General features: G+C 33.9%; 1 protein-coding gene across 1 annotated transcript in view; it reads left to right on the top strand.

The window, feature by feature from the left end:
• The window catches only part of Samsn1 (SAM domain, SH3 domain and nuclear localization signals 1), a 134721-nt gene that overhangs the window by 39920 nt on the left and 80630 nt on the right, over positions 1 to 14171 (top strand). The window contains exons 11-14 of the mRNA XM_090331159.1: positions 2043 to 2099; positions 2893 to 2914; positions 7576 to 7702; positions 9742 to 10082. Of these exons, the coding sequence (XP_090187285.1) occupies positions 2043 to 2099; positions 2893 to 2914; positions 7576 to 7702; positions 9742 to 10082 (547 nt within the window). The remainder of the gene's footprint in view (positions 1 to 2042; positions 2100 to 2892; positions 2915 to 7575; positions 7703 to 9741; positions 10083 to 14171) is intronic.

Genomic DNA, 14171 nt, shown 5'->3' with positions numbered 1-14171 from the left:
TCTGCTAGTAGAGCCCAAGGTTTCTACTGATTATGACGAATGAGGGAAACCATTGAGCCTAAGTTCCTTTGAGTCTGGCTTACTTCACTTAATATGATTTTTTCTAAGTCTTTCCATTTCCTAACAAATGGGGTGAGGTCATTCTTTCTGACAGCAGCATAGAATTCCATTGTGTACAAATACCACAATTTGTTGATCCACTCATCAACTGAGGGACATCTAGGTTGGTTCCATATCTTTGCTATGGTGAATAGTGCTGCAATGAACATTGTTGTGCTAGTGGGTTTAGTATGTCCTTGTTTCTGGATTGTTGGGTAAATGCCAAGTAGTGGAATTGCTGGAGACCCAAATATTATTATTATTTTTTTGCCAGTCCTGGGCTTGGGCTCAGGGCCTGAGCACTGTCCTTGGACTATCTCAAGGCTAGCACTCTACCACTTGAGCCTCAGCACCACTTCTGGCTTTTTGCTATGTATGAGGTACCGAAGAATCCAACCCGGGTCTTGGTGCATTCTAGGCAAGCACTCTACCACTAGGCCAAACTCCCGGCCCCAGAGACCCAAATATTATTTTCCATTATGTGCCGACTAGTGTCAGGCACTAAGGATTACAAAAAACCCTACTTCCTAATCATGTTTCAGAACACTCCTTCTCTCTTTCTACAAGTCTTCTTGATTTTAGTTTTTGTTTGAATTTTTATTGCAATGTATAGGGAGGTTACAGTTATATTCGCCAGATAGAAGGTGTGGGTTTTATTTTTTTTAATCATGGCTTGATGCTGCAGTAAAATGAGATGACAGGAGTACAGCTAACATACATGTATAATATATAGTGCATACATCACCTTCACTGCAAATATATTGCATGATATATATATATAATCCATATTCACATATACGTATTCCTACATTTATCTTTGTATGTGTGTATACAAAAGTCATTAATGACACACTAATAAGTGTATTTTGATAATGAAACAACAATCCTAATAGAGATAATGGATCCTTTCCCAATTATTTTGGTAGCTGTGTGACTTCTGATTTTTTTAGTTATTTTTTATTTCTTTTTTCTTTCTTTTAATTTAATTGTCAGATAATGTATAGAGAGATTACAGTTACATTATTCAGGTGCATGACTTCTCACACACTGATAGCCCTTCTCATGGTTTTGTCCCCATTTCCATCTCCCCACACCCCTTTCTAATTATCTGACACTGCTATCTCTTTTTCTTTTCTAAGGATGATTTCTGAGCTTTAGTGTCTGTCTCTTTCTCAAAACTTACACCTGTGGCCCATAAAATGATGAGAACTTTCTCCCAAGATCCTTCTACTTAAGTGGGGATTTCATCTCTTTATCTTCATTTTAATGAACACTGCTTCCTGTACTTTATATTACGTCTGTTTAAAGTTTCCACTCAGCAAATGTTTCTAGAAAGCATTAAAGTAACCATTTTTTTTTAAAAAATTGAGAACTTTCCTAACCTAAGAAAATAGCATGAAACATTTTCTTTCAAATAGGAGGCTATTTGAAAATTTCCCTCTAAAATTTAGTATCTTTTCCTGAGATAGGGAAATTTTAAGAATGGCAGAAAGAAGTCTCTGTGAGACAGTCCTCCCTTATGAAATTAAAATCCTCTGATAGCATCAAACTACTTCTTTCCCTGTGCAACCATTTCTAGACAGAGGTTCATGGAAAGGACATATTTTTGAAGACTTGGCAAATTTCCTCTGCTATCATCCACATTGGCAAGAACCGCAGATGATGGACTTGAATAAACTGTACATCCTATTTATAGTGCTTGTCCCAGACGGGTTTACAAGAACACTGAAGACTAAATTGTATAATATATTTGATTATTGTTTCCCAAAATGACATTGTAACACAGACTTGCAAATTTTGTGCCAATAAATACCCTGAATAATTATGTTTCTTTATGTAGGAATGAATACAATAGCCTCAAAATATCTTTATTCATACTCTTCTTATCAGAGATAACCAATGTATTATTAACATCTGAATTTCTGTAACCATTTTCTTCTCAGCGAACTTTGTTGTCCAAGACATGATAGCTGGACTAGATATGAAGAGGTGATGAAAAGGTAGTATTTAAGTATTACTTATCTTCTGTGAAAAATAATTGAGTCCTGCCCTTGCTATTTTCCATGTCTCTTGAGATTTTAATAGCTAGTTAAGTATCAAAAAAATAGATGAATCTCAGTAAGTACAGAAAGGACTTCCAGATTAATATATAGCTATGAACTTGGGAGGTCTAGGAATATATTAACCAGAAATAGACACAAGAGAAGTGAATAATGGCCATATTATCAGCTGTACTATTTGACCACTAAATGCACATTTGTGTGTCTCCATTTCCTCATCGCTTAAGTAAGATGATGTACTAGAAAATGTCTTAAGACTCTCATAATTTGTGACTGATGGTAGTTCTTGCCCCCATTTCCCTTGTTACTTTTCTAAACTCTAAGAATTTGTAGCAACAGTAGATACATATTTAGTCTCACCCTCACCTTCATTGAAGAGCAGTGGATTTCTCTGGCGAACTTCTTACTTTATAGCTCAAGAAGCTGAAGTATGGAGAGAAGAAATGTGTTGCTAAAGTTTATGTAGCTAGTCACAGGCTGCATGAAAACAGAGTGATCATTTATTTAGAGCAGGGATGATTATTACCAGGTGAGTTTCTGGTGACTCATGTTTATTTCCTGTATATGTTTCTTCCTGTTAGAACTCACATAGGTGCTAAACATTATTTCACTTGTGAACTAGCTCTGAAATTTTCTGTTATCCATTTTTTTTCTCATATAGGGAGTGTACTTAAGAAAAAAGGAGAGATGCCCTAATGAAAAGTTCTGAAAACTTTGTTGTTCAAATTTTCAGAGCAGGGGATAATACACAGGAAGTAAGATGGCTAATACACAAGAAGTGATGCACAGGAAGGAAGTTCCCCTTACTATTCCCCTTAAACCACCGTGACCCTCATTTGTCTCTGACTTGATGCATCCCAGAAGCTCTCAATTGTCTAGGCATTGCCATTGCTTAAAAGAGCTTATCAGCCAATAGGCAAAGAACAGTCGTGGTTCTGTTCATACCATGTTCGTATAGAAGTGTATGAAGGTATATTCAGGATGTCGTGGCTTTTTTTTATACCATAGAAAATAGGACCTGTGGAGCCTCTAGAAAATCCCCTTCCATGTTACATTCCCAGAAAGCTCCTCATTATAAGAAGATTGTGACTCTTTAAAAAAAAAATCTCTTTACAGGAAGGAGAGGGACTGAAAGCTTGAATTAGGACTTGAGTGTGTGACTTGTGTTTACACAATGTGTTAACAGATGTTAGAGAGGGTAAATTATACTATTCAGCTGTTTAAATGCCTGTTAATCCTCTAGTCAAACACACTGCCCCCTTCCCATGTAATATTCTTTTTTATTTGTCTTTTCTTTTTCATTACTGGGGATCAAACTCAGGGAGTTTTATTTGAAGGGCAAGGGCTTTGCCAATGAGCTACATCCCAAGACTCTCATGTGATAGTCTTTCCTGCTTTTTTTTTAAGTTAGTTATTATTTGTACAGTTCCATAGCACACATTATCCTTCTCCACATGCAGTTTTGTTCAATTGTTCCTCTGTACTGAGATGTGTAGAGTTTTACTGAAACTCAAGCTCATCTTCCAATGGATGGACTGGCTCAGTAACCAATGACTATTTCTCTTAGCACCGGTGTTATACAATGACCATCACAGGTTGACAAAATTCCCCCTTCTTTCTTTCTTTTTTTACATCTTGGTTACTAAATGTGTGGTGAGTGCATTAACACCTTCTATGCCTTATTGAAGAACATTATTCTTATTTTATTATTTGGTTCATTCGATTACTTCATAACTTTAATAGATTGTTTCATTGTGCCCAGCCCTATTTTAACCACTGATTCAGCCTTAGTTTAATTTCAGTTTCTGTCACTAAAATATATGTAATAAAATTTGCAAGTATAAGCAAAGACATTAGATGATGTGACAGATCAACAGCGGTACCCAACAAGTATAATTGTTTCTTCCATTAATATTTTATTTTCCTAAATAAATCATCTTGCCACTGTCACTTAGGTTAGTTGTAGTTTGAAAGACATGATGAAATATGGAATGTATTTGTTTTCATTTGCTTGCTTTAATTGTTCCTAGTTTTTTAATCCTCTTCGTTTTATTACCGTCCACGAAGTGACTAGATATTCATTGATCATTCCAAACTCACAAATTATCTTTTTAGAATAAGTTTCTATTATCAAATGTAGAAATGAGTGGGTATATCAACTCAGGGATTACTAATACACATTTTAAAGTTTTGTTTTTATTTCATGAAAATAATTTCCTCTTTGTATCCAGTCTCTAAGAATAATTTTCCAAACATGAATAATTCATGCTCAAAAACCTGAATTTTTCCTTTCCTGGTTGGCAGCAACATATTTGAGTATTGAAACCTACATTAGCACTATAAAATTATAAATTTTCTCCCAATGTTAAAAGCAATTTATGCTAATGTTAGAAAATATAAAAATAAAGACTGTACAAACTAGGAAAAACCTATTTATATCATTGATAATTATGATGAGGATAATGATGATGATGATGTAGATGATGTCAGATACAGGGCTTGGATTCTGGAGCTGGGCTCTCTCCATGAGCTTTTTCATTTAAGGCTAGCACTCTACCACTTTGAGCCGTAGTGCCACTTCTGGTTTTCTTGTAATTAATTGGAGATAAGAGTCCCACAGGACTTTCCTGGGGTGGATTTAAAAGTTGGTATTTACATATTTTTATATGTTTATATGCTTATTATACTCAATATATTGTGATGCAACAATTATAATTGAAGTTCTATGTTTTAAGCATGGTTGTAAGAATTTATATCCAGAGAAATATAAAATACAAAAGAATACTTTGAATTTCACTTCAGGGTTTTAATTATAGCTTTCTTCCAAAGTAAGTTAAAATATGAATTTTAGAAACCCACTCCTCACCTTCTTGAAGAAATTATGTAAAATAGATATGAGTTGAATAGGATTCTTTAATACTTGTTAAAGATGACATAAAAAGGATTTTTTCTTAATCAGATATTAAGAACAAAAGAAAGAACAAAGGGATTTTTTTAAAACTCATTCAAGCTCTAATTTTTCTTCCCAGTTTCATTTTCATTATGAGACAGAAACAAAATAAAACTTCCATCAAATGGGTGACTAGATCTAGTTTCCAAAGTATAAGTTTCTAGAATATAATGGAAGGGATAAAATTAAAAAGCTCCAACAACACATATATATGTATACATATAATTGTATACATATATACATTTATGAACCACATATATATGTAGTAAGATACTTTATTTACATCTAGCTATATGTGTAGTTTTACATGCGTGTAAAAGTTGATAAATACAATACATGTATTCCATATATATGTATATACATTCCATATGCATTTTGTATCTTGATTATCTGTTGAATCCAAGGCCATCTTCAAATTTTCATATTGCTTTTTTTATTACCATGCAGTACTCAGTTTTAGTATTTTCAGTAAAGTCTTAGCTAAGCACTCAGTCTAAATTAACGAACACCTCTTCCTTAGCCTCATCCAATCATGCTTGTAATTTTCAGCATAACACGTTTTCTCTCAAACTTTCCTTTTTTATTGTATTTTATTATCAGGGTAATGTATAGAGGGGTTACAATTACATTCGTCAGATAGTAGGTACATTACTTCTCGAACATTGATATCCTTTCTCATGTTTTTGCCCCCCTCTTTCCCTTCCCCTCCCAGTCATCTTGTTTTGCACCTTCTCTTCCCCTATTTCACATAAACAAATAAACTTATGTACAATACACAAGGTAACAAAGTCAGATACATTAACCACATGAGATTAACCATAAAGGAAAAAAAGAGAAAAGAAATAACTTCACATAGTAAATTAAGAACAAATAAGAGGCTTATCTTTGTGATTATTGTCCAAGCTTTCTTATTTCTGTCTAATATATGAACTTCTTCAAGAATGTAGATTCCCTGAAAGCTGTGAACTCATCTACTTGTTTGCCAGAATGTTTGGATAATGTATAACTTATAGTAGATGCTCAGTAGTTTAGTTGGAGGCTCAGTTTAGTTGAGGGGAATGCTGTTTGACTGTATCTAAAAATAAGAGGTACATTGTTATAAATTTTAAACAAATTCAGTGCAAATATAAAGGTAATAGATTAGAAGAGTGAAGTAAAAAGTTTCTACTTTTAAAGCATACTAGAGGATTTTTTTAACACTGGTCAGGATTTTAGATTGCTTATGATAATAAGAACTTACTTTTAACTTTCATTATCATTAAAATTCTACTATTCTATAACATACAATGTTACCATAATGTTTTTATGTAATATGAATTTGCACAGGTATAGGCTACTTGGTGGCAAGAGAAGGAGATGTTCCTGAAAGAAGCCAGTCAAGAGTTAAAAATGTACTTACAGGTTCCATTTGGTAGATTAAAATTCAATTAAAAAATCAAAATTATATTTCCATTCAGAAAACATTCATTATGCCACCCACTTGACTAAATATAGGAAACTCAATCTGAATTCAATTTGAGAAAAGTAAACTTGCATCAAATATCTCAAGATGAGTTAGTGAATAAAGATATAAAACTTAACCACAAAAGAAGCTTAAAAGGGTAATTGTATATGAAGAAATTAACAAGACACTACTTTGTTTTGAACTCAATATGTTTGGAAAAGGGACAAGATCAGATCCATTTTGCAGAGACTTAATATCAACTTTATATTGATTGTTCTTGAAGCCCCCAAATAAAATCTGGTTCTAAAGATTACAGATTTCTACCTGACAGATTGTCTTTACCTCCAAATATTTCCTTGGGCTCACAATTGCTTTCAAATAAAGTGCAATTGTAAATATGTCTCATTCAAATATCAATGAGGAATTGAATCATTCACTTTTTGTATATATACATATATGTATATATATCCCCCTCACATATATGTGTATATATATGTACATTGTATATATATGTGTCATTTAGATTTATAATATTTGCTATGTAATATTTCAATTTGGTCAATTTAATACTTACTGGTAAAATAATATGAATGTATTAACTAGAAATATGGTTATATATGTTAATATATTGTGTTCATATGTGTGAACACAACAATGAGAGCAGTAAAAACACAAATTCATCAACATTAAAACAATGGGAAATATTTCTATCCTGTTCAAATAAGTTATAAATATCGCTAATCAAACATATTTTTATTCACAGTTTCACAGTAAGCAAGTAAAGCTGCTATGGTAAAGCATATTGTGTCATTCTGTGGTTCTATGTTGTTTCATTCTGCACATCCTTTCAAAAGCAAAGCCCTGTTTACGATTCTGAATTCCTCACATGTAATGTGCTTTCAAGTGATTGCTTCAACAGAGCTTCAGATTTTAAGGCTTCCTTATTAATTTTTCCCACATTTATTCAACATATTCTTTTATGGAGAGTAATTTATCTTTTTCTTGACTGGTGTTTGTGCTAGGCCCTAAGATCAGGCAGTGATCCACTACAATCAACAGGAAACTTAAAGCGACTGCAGAAACTGATGAGGACCAAGAAATGTAGGATGCAGAATTTGGATGAGGCGAAACCAACTTTAATAAATCACAGTAAGAGATCTCTAAACTACTAAAGTTCTTTGAGGGAGAACTCATCCATACTGATGAGAAGTCCACGTGGATAAGGATTTAAAAGAAGCATTAGATCTTAAGCATTCTTGATTACTGGTTTGAAAACACAAATCCCAATTGTATTTCTGATGGAACCTCATATCTGTGTTCCATCTTATTTCTTCTTCTTTTTAGGACCAGACACAGTGAGAAAGCTACGAGTAAGCTTGAGGGAGAAAATATACACGGTTCTATAAAACACAAGCCCCATGGCCATACAGACAGTATTTTTGAAATTTATGTGAATACCGAAAACTGGCGATAGAAAATGGTGACTTTGATTTGAATATACTTATTTACCAAGAAAGCCTTGAAAACTAGATTCTTCCTTTGCATCAGTTAAATATTTGAAATAAAAACAGGTTCAGGTTTGTTCTATACAAAATCCAATCTAATTATCCATAACTATTAAATATGTTAGTACTGCTTCCCTATTTGTACTTTTGCTTTCCACACTTTGCACTCAGAGATCAACACTGATCTAAAATATTAATGGACAAATGCTAGAAATAAACATTTCACCAATCTTAAATTATAAACCTGTTTGAGTGTTCTGTTCAGATTCGATGTTATCTTGTTCTGTCTAATCAGGAATATGATCAGCCCTTAGTTCAGCAGGTCCATCTATAATAATGATCTCTGGAAAGAGAAAGACAGGGAGGGAAGGAGGAAAAAGAGAGAGAGAGAGACAGAGAGAGAGAAAGAAAGAAAGAGGAGCAGCAAAAGGGCATTCTCCTATAATTTTACAATAAAATTATTGTAATTGTTCTATTTTAGTAGTAGCTTCTTAATTTATGTAGTCAACTTCATTTTAGGTATGTTTGTATAGGGAAAAAACAGGATATATTATTTTGGTTGAGCAATACTTTTAAACATCCATGAGGGCCTTGGCTTGAATTTAATGGATAAGAGACCACAGTAATAAGGATTTTATCAGATCCATCACCACACTGAATAAACAAAACACTGACTTTATAATATACCTTTTTAACTAAATTTTCTCAGTCTATTTCTAGATTTTCCAAAATATTCACTATGAACTGTACTGCATGTGTAAATTTATTTGCAAATTGATATTAAATAGATATTTCTGAATATCAGTGGGATTTCATCTTCTACCCATTGAGATTTCATTCTTTAAAGTTCCATTAAATAAAGAAAGGAAAGTAGTTTGCTTTTATGATGCTTTCACATACGACCTTAAAATTAAAAAGAAATATTTTGGAATAGAATCATGCCATGTTATACCTATGGAATATGGGGAATTTTAAATATTTGTGTTTTTTTCTCAAGTGTTTTTCAGCATGCTGTCTGCAAAGGGCTTTTATTCATTGCAGTTCAGTAGTTCAAAACATTCAGTTTCAATAGCTTCATGTAAATATTACTTTCATAAAAACATTTCATGCAACCAATGAATTTTTCTTTAAAAATACATTTTAAATTATTTTGTGAAATTGAAGGGCTGCCAGGTTTACCTTGTGGTAAACAACGTAGCATATAAATGTGGTAAACAAGGTAGTATACAAATGGAATTTGTGTAATGTCTCCGTGTGCAGAATTACTACAGGCTTAATTTTTAAAGTCTCAATTTTTTCATATATTTTTATTGTAATTAGTAGAAGGATTATGTTATATTCACCAGATAGAAGGCGCATTACTTCACATACATTGATACCCTTTCTCATGTCTTGGTCCCCATTTCCCTCCCTCAATCCCCTCCCCTCATCTTGTTTTCCTCCCTTCCCCATCGGACTTCAAATAACCAAATAGGCATATATACAATATATCAGATAACCAGGTGAAATACTGTAAAAATATGAGATAATCAAGGGACAGCAAAAGAGATGAGAGATAACATACTACATTAAGGACAAAAATCACTCGTTATAAAGCTTTTGTTTTTATATCTTGGAGATCCTTTCATTTAGCGTCATCCTATATGGCCTTATTTTAACATATGTTTTTACCTAATTCCAAAGGTGACAGTGACACATCTATTCTCTGTATGAAATTTACCAAATTCCAAGCAAGGAAAGCTAATCATGCGAGCACTACGAAAAAGGAAGAAATTGATGGTAGCTTAGAGTTCATGCCTTTGAGAAGATCCAGAACTTTGAATGAATGCGGCTTGGAAGACGTACCTCCTTCTGCAGGTGAAAGTCTGATGTGGAACCACTGGGAGCCTTGTCTAGAAAACTCACTCTGGACTTCTATTCATTTCCAAACCCGCGAAGTCCACCCCTGGAATGAGTGCTTGTCTTGTGTTCACCACCAATATCTCAAGGCTTCTCACGTAGATACGGATCTCTTACATTCATGGGTAAGTTTTTAAACTGCAAAAATGCATTATCTTAACTTGAGAGGTTATACCAGCAGATACCCAATGTGCTAATCGGTTACATTTATCTGTTTCAGGAAAATTACTAGAGTTAGATTTGGGTTTCCAAAACGCTGGGGAGCTCTTGTAGATTTTGCCTATGCGAACGTTACATTGGGTTCCTTTATATGTATATGTACTACTGGGCAGTATTTTTCACCCTAGAGATCTTTTTTTTAGTCAGTTGAAGAGAAATGTTGCACGTTGCTTCAGGTCAAGAAAATGTGTACTGCAGAGTGTGACTGTTGTTAATGTAATGAAAATACATTTAACAAGATATTAGCTAATTTTAGTAAAAAAAAATGTTCGGAATATGCCATTCTCTAAAGCACTTTACACCTGTCACTCAATTAAATCTCATAACAACCTACAAGTGAGGGACTTTATTTACCTTCCTGTTTCACAAGTAGGAAAGAAATCAAGCCACAAATATGCAAAGTCAGACGGATAAAGAGTGGTGGAACCAACCTCTGGAACCCACATAGTCTTAGGTTATAGTTTAGGCTTCTAAACTACATTATACAATAGGTAAGAGTATAGACTCTGAGGTTAGACAAACTTGGTTTCTATTCTGTCTTTGGTACTTATTTTAGATTAGAAAATGTGTTGAAACAATTTAATCTTAATTTTCTTTTTTTCTCATTTTGATAATTATCATCTTAAATAGCTGTGTAAATGAGTCACTATTTCACAAATATGTTTATGATTGTAAATATTTCTTGAGCAAGGCCATCCTATTCTTGACTTTCTTACTTGTAAAATAAAAAGAAAATATTAAACTCATTAGGTGTCTGAGAAGACAAAATCAAATACTATTAAATCCTCTGGGACTTAAGAGTTTTGCACTCTTTCCAATTTGATTCTAAATTTCTTAGGGCATGTATTGTATGTAATTTCCTCACAGATAATGTCTTTTCCTATTTGTAGTAAGTGAAAAGAACAATTTTGTGTATCTAGGAGGTCTATATAATGCAGTTTCTTCTAAGGATCTGTCACGTCTTAAGTAGAGGCTGTATTTGTGGTGTGAATGTGTCTGAAGAAGCATATCCTCTCAGGTAGCTTACAAAGAGAATTTGTATTAAGATATTGAAGGCTACAGTAAAATAATAAATATCACATGTGTGTGGTGACAGCTATTACTGGTGATGTTCCTGAAGCTAATGATACTGGCCTATGCAAATCATTCTTATGATTCCCTTGTCTTCTCCTTAGTTCTCTTTGAGGCAGGTGAAACAGCAGGGTTCTACTAGGCAGCTTCTTGGAGAGTATTTGGTTATTTGCTAAGACTGGCAGCTGTAGATTCAGGGTCAAGAATGTTTAAGCTTTGGCAAATGGGAAAACAAGTAAATGAAATTTAAACAGAAATACTCAGATTCCTTCCAGAAGAAAATCTGGACTTTTAAAAACATGACATTTCTGAATTTCTACAGTCTGAATTTAAGTGAGCATTCAGCATTATTGACTTTTTAGTCCTTCCTTGCTGGACTTCCAAATAGAATGTTTCCCTACTCCAAAAATCTGTCTTGACCTTTTGCACCTCTGTATCTTTGTGTTTGTGCAACACTTCTTGTCATGACATTCTTCTTTTCTTTGTTGACATTCAAGTAGCATTTATTTAGTGATAGATCAACTTCCTAGTAAGTAAAAGGTCCTGAGTTCAATGCACAGAATTGCCAAAATATATAATATAATTAAATAAATGTGCATTGTAAGAAGTAATAACCTTTGTCTCTATAGAATGCAGTGAAGCATTTATTCTCATTTCCTACCCTTGTAGCCAAAGCTGTACTCATGGTAATTAATCCAGCTATATGTATAAGATTTTAACATGAGTCTATACATCCTTGTGAATATGCATATATAGATATAATCAATACAGTATAAAATACCATTGTCTTTTTTTCCCAGTCCTGGGCTTGAACTCAGGGCCTGAGCACTGTCCTTGGACTTTCTCAAGGCTAGAGCTCTACCACTTGAGCCTCAGCACCACTTCTGGCCTCTTTTCTATGTATGTGGTACCGAGGAATCAAACCTGGGACTTTGTGCATGCTAGGCAAGCACTCTACCACTAGGCCAAACTCCTGGCCCTGACTGTCATTTTTAAAATGCGATAGTGTTACCTACTTTACTACATTACTAAATGATTAAGCGAGTTTTATCTGAAAGAAGGTCAAACACATCTGCAGAATGCTCAGAATTTCAAATGATAATGTTCAGCATTTGTGACAGAAAGGCCTCAATGGATTTGGAGAGAGAGTTCAAGAGCATGTTAGACTTAAATTGGTTTGGTAAACTTAATGAGACCACCTGCACTTGGGGATTTGAGACACTGAAGTGAAAGAAGTTAGATGACTGCAAATTATTATTTTTATATTCGACACCTCTATTCTATAATAATAGCACGTGAAAACTATCCAGTTTCATTTGAGCAGAGCTGGTATTTTTTTCTGTCATAATTGCAGAGTTATTATTTGGGTTATTTAACTTTTCATTGTATTGAAAGTACAGAGGCAGATAGCACTGAGGGAAAAGATGTGCTTTTGAAATGAGGGCTACTATTAATGACAGATAGAGGTGACATTTGAGTAATTTTAAAGGGTAAAAGTATAACTTTTTTAGAAGTGTTTTATCATATTCAGCGCTGTGCCTTTGCACCATAGGTCATGGTAAAGGAATCTAATCTACAAAGACAACAGACATGTCTAGAAGAGTATATTTTAGTGATTCCACTACCACAACAGAGATGTCTTGAAACTTACTTGTCTTGCACTAGTAGAAAGTCCACCATGCCAAGCCCCTAGCAGGCTTATACTTGTTAGGTTTGTTCTGATAAATAATTCTAGTCTGAAAATGGACAGCATAATGATCTGAAGTAAAGTACTTATCTTCTCTACTAATTCCATCTCTGAAAAGTTCAGGCCTTTTATGTACTGCTTTTTCTCGAGGTAACTGTTTATAAATATTTGGCAAAACACCATTTGAAAGGCAAGATTCTCAATACTTACTAGGCAGCAAGATTAAATAAATAGTTAAGATTAGAAAAAAGTAGGGAGTGTTTATGAGCAAATCAAAGAATCCAGAAACAGGTAGAAAGACTGGAAAGAAAACATCTTTTATTTTCAGTTGAGATGCAAACTGTATCAGACAGAAGAATGTGTTTGTGAAAGGCTCTTCACAAAAGTCAACAGGAGAAGAGGAACACAGAGATGTTTTAATGTGTAGTTTAGGTATTTGTAAGACCTTTAGGTTCAGAGGAATAGTGACAAATGTAATTGTGGATAGTATGTAAAGGCATGAGTGACTGGATATAACTTAGAGAGGTATGTGATCTGACTTTTGAAAGTGTGTACTGTATGAGAAGACTAGGGACACAGCTGTCATCCAGTCTCTGAGATGAGTAGTTTTGAGAGGGGATTTCAGATGCATCTTAAGAAAGGCAACAGTGAAGTAATCCAAAATAGTACTTGAAACTATGTATTTAGAATCAGTTTACCAGAAGAGTAAAGGATACTTATATAGCTCTTCATGAAAAAAGCTTGAAATATCTTAACAAAAGGAGAAAAAGGGAGGAAAGTGAGCTAAAGGCTTGGCAGGACATCATGATAAGGAGTCTATGCTGCAAGTTAAATGAGATCTTCTTTTAATATTACGGTAATAGCAAGCAAAGTTTTGAAAATATGAAAGTTTTTACATTCATAGGAGTTATACACAAATTATTGTTCTGTCATTAGTAAGTAGAAGTGGGCTGGGCAAGCTGTAATCCTAGCTACTCAAGAGGCTGAGATATGAGAATTGTGGTTCCAAGCCAGCCAAGGGAACTAAAGAATATGAGAATCTTATCTTCAATTAATCACTAGAAAACAGGAAGTGGGGCTGTGGCCCCAGGGTAGGATAGTGGCTTTGAGCTGAAGAGCTCAGGGACAGTGCCCAGAGTTCAATCCCCCCCCCAAAAAAAGGTAGAATTGGTCTCTACATGAAAATAAATAGAAAACATTCAGTACTTCCATTAAATGTCTAAAATATTTTGGAATC

Source organism: Megascapheus bottae, chromosome 1, assembly GCF_031878675.1.
Source record: "Megascapheus bottae isolate mThoBot1 chromosome 1, mThoBot2.hap1, whole genome shotgun sequence".
NCBI lineage: Eukaryota > Metazoa > Chordata > Mammalia > Rodentia > Geomyidae > Megascapheus > Megascapheus bottae.
This window is presented reverse-complemented; position numbering and strand designations above follow the sequence as displayed.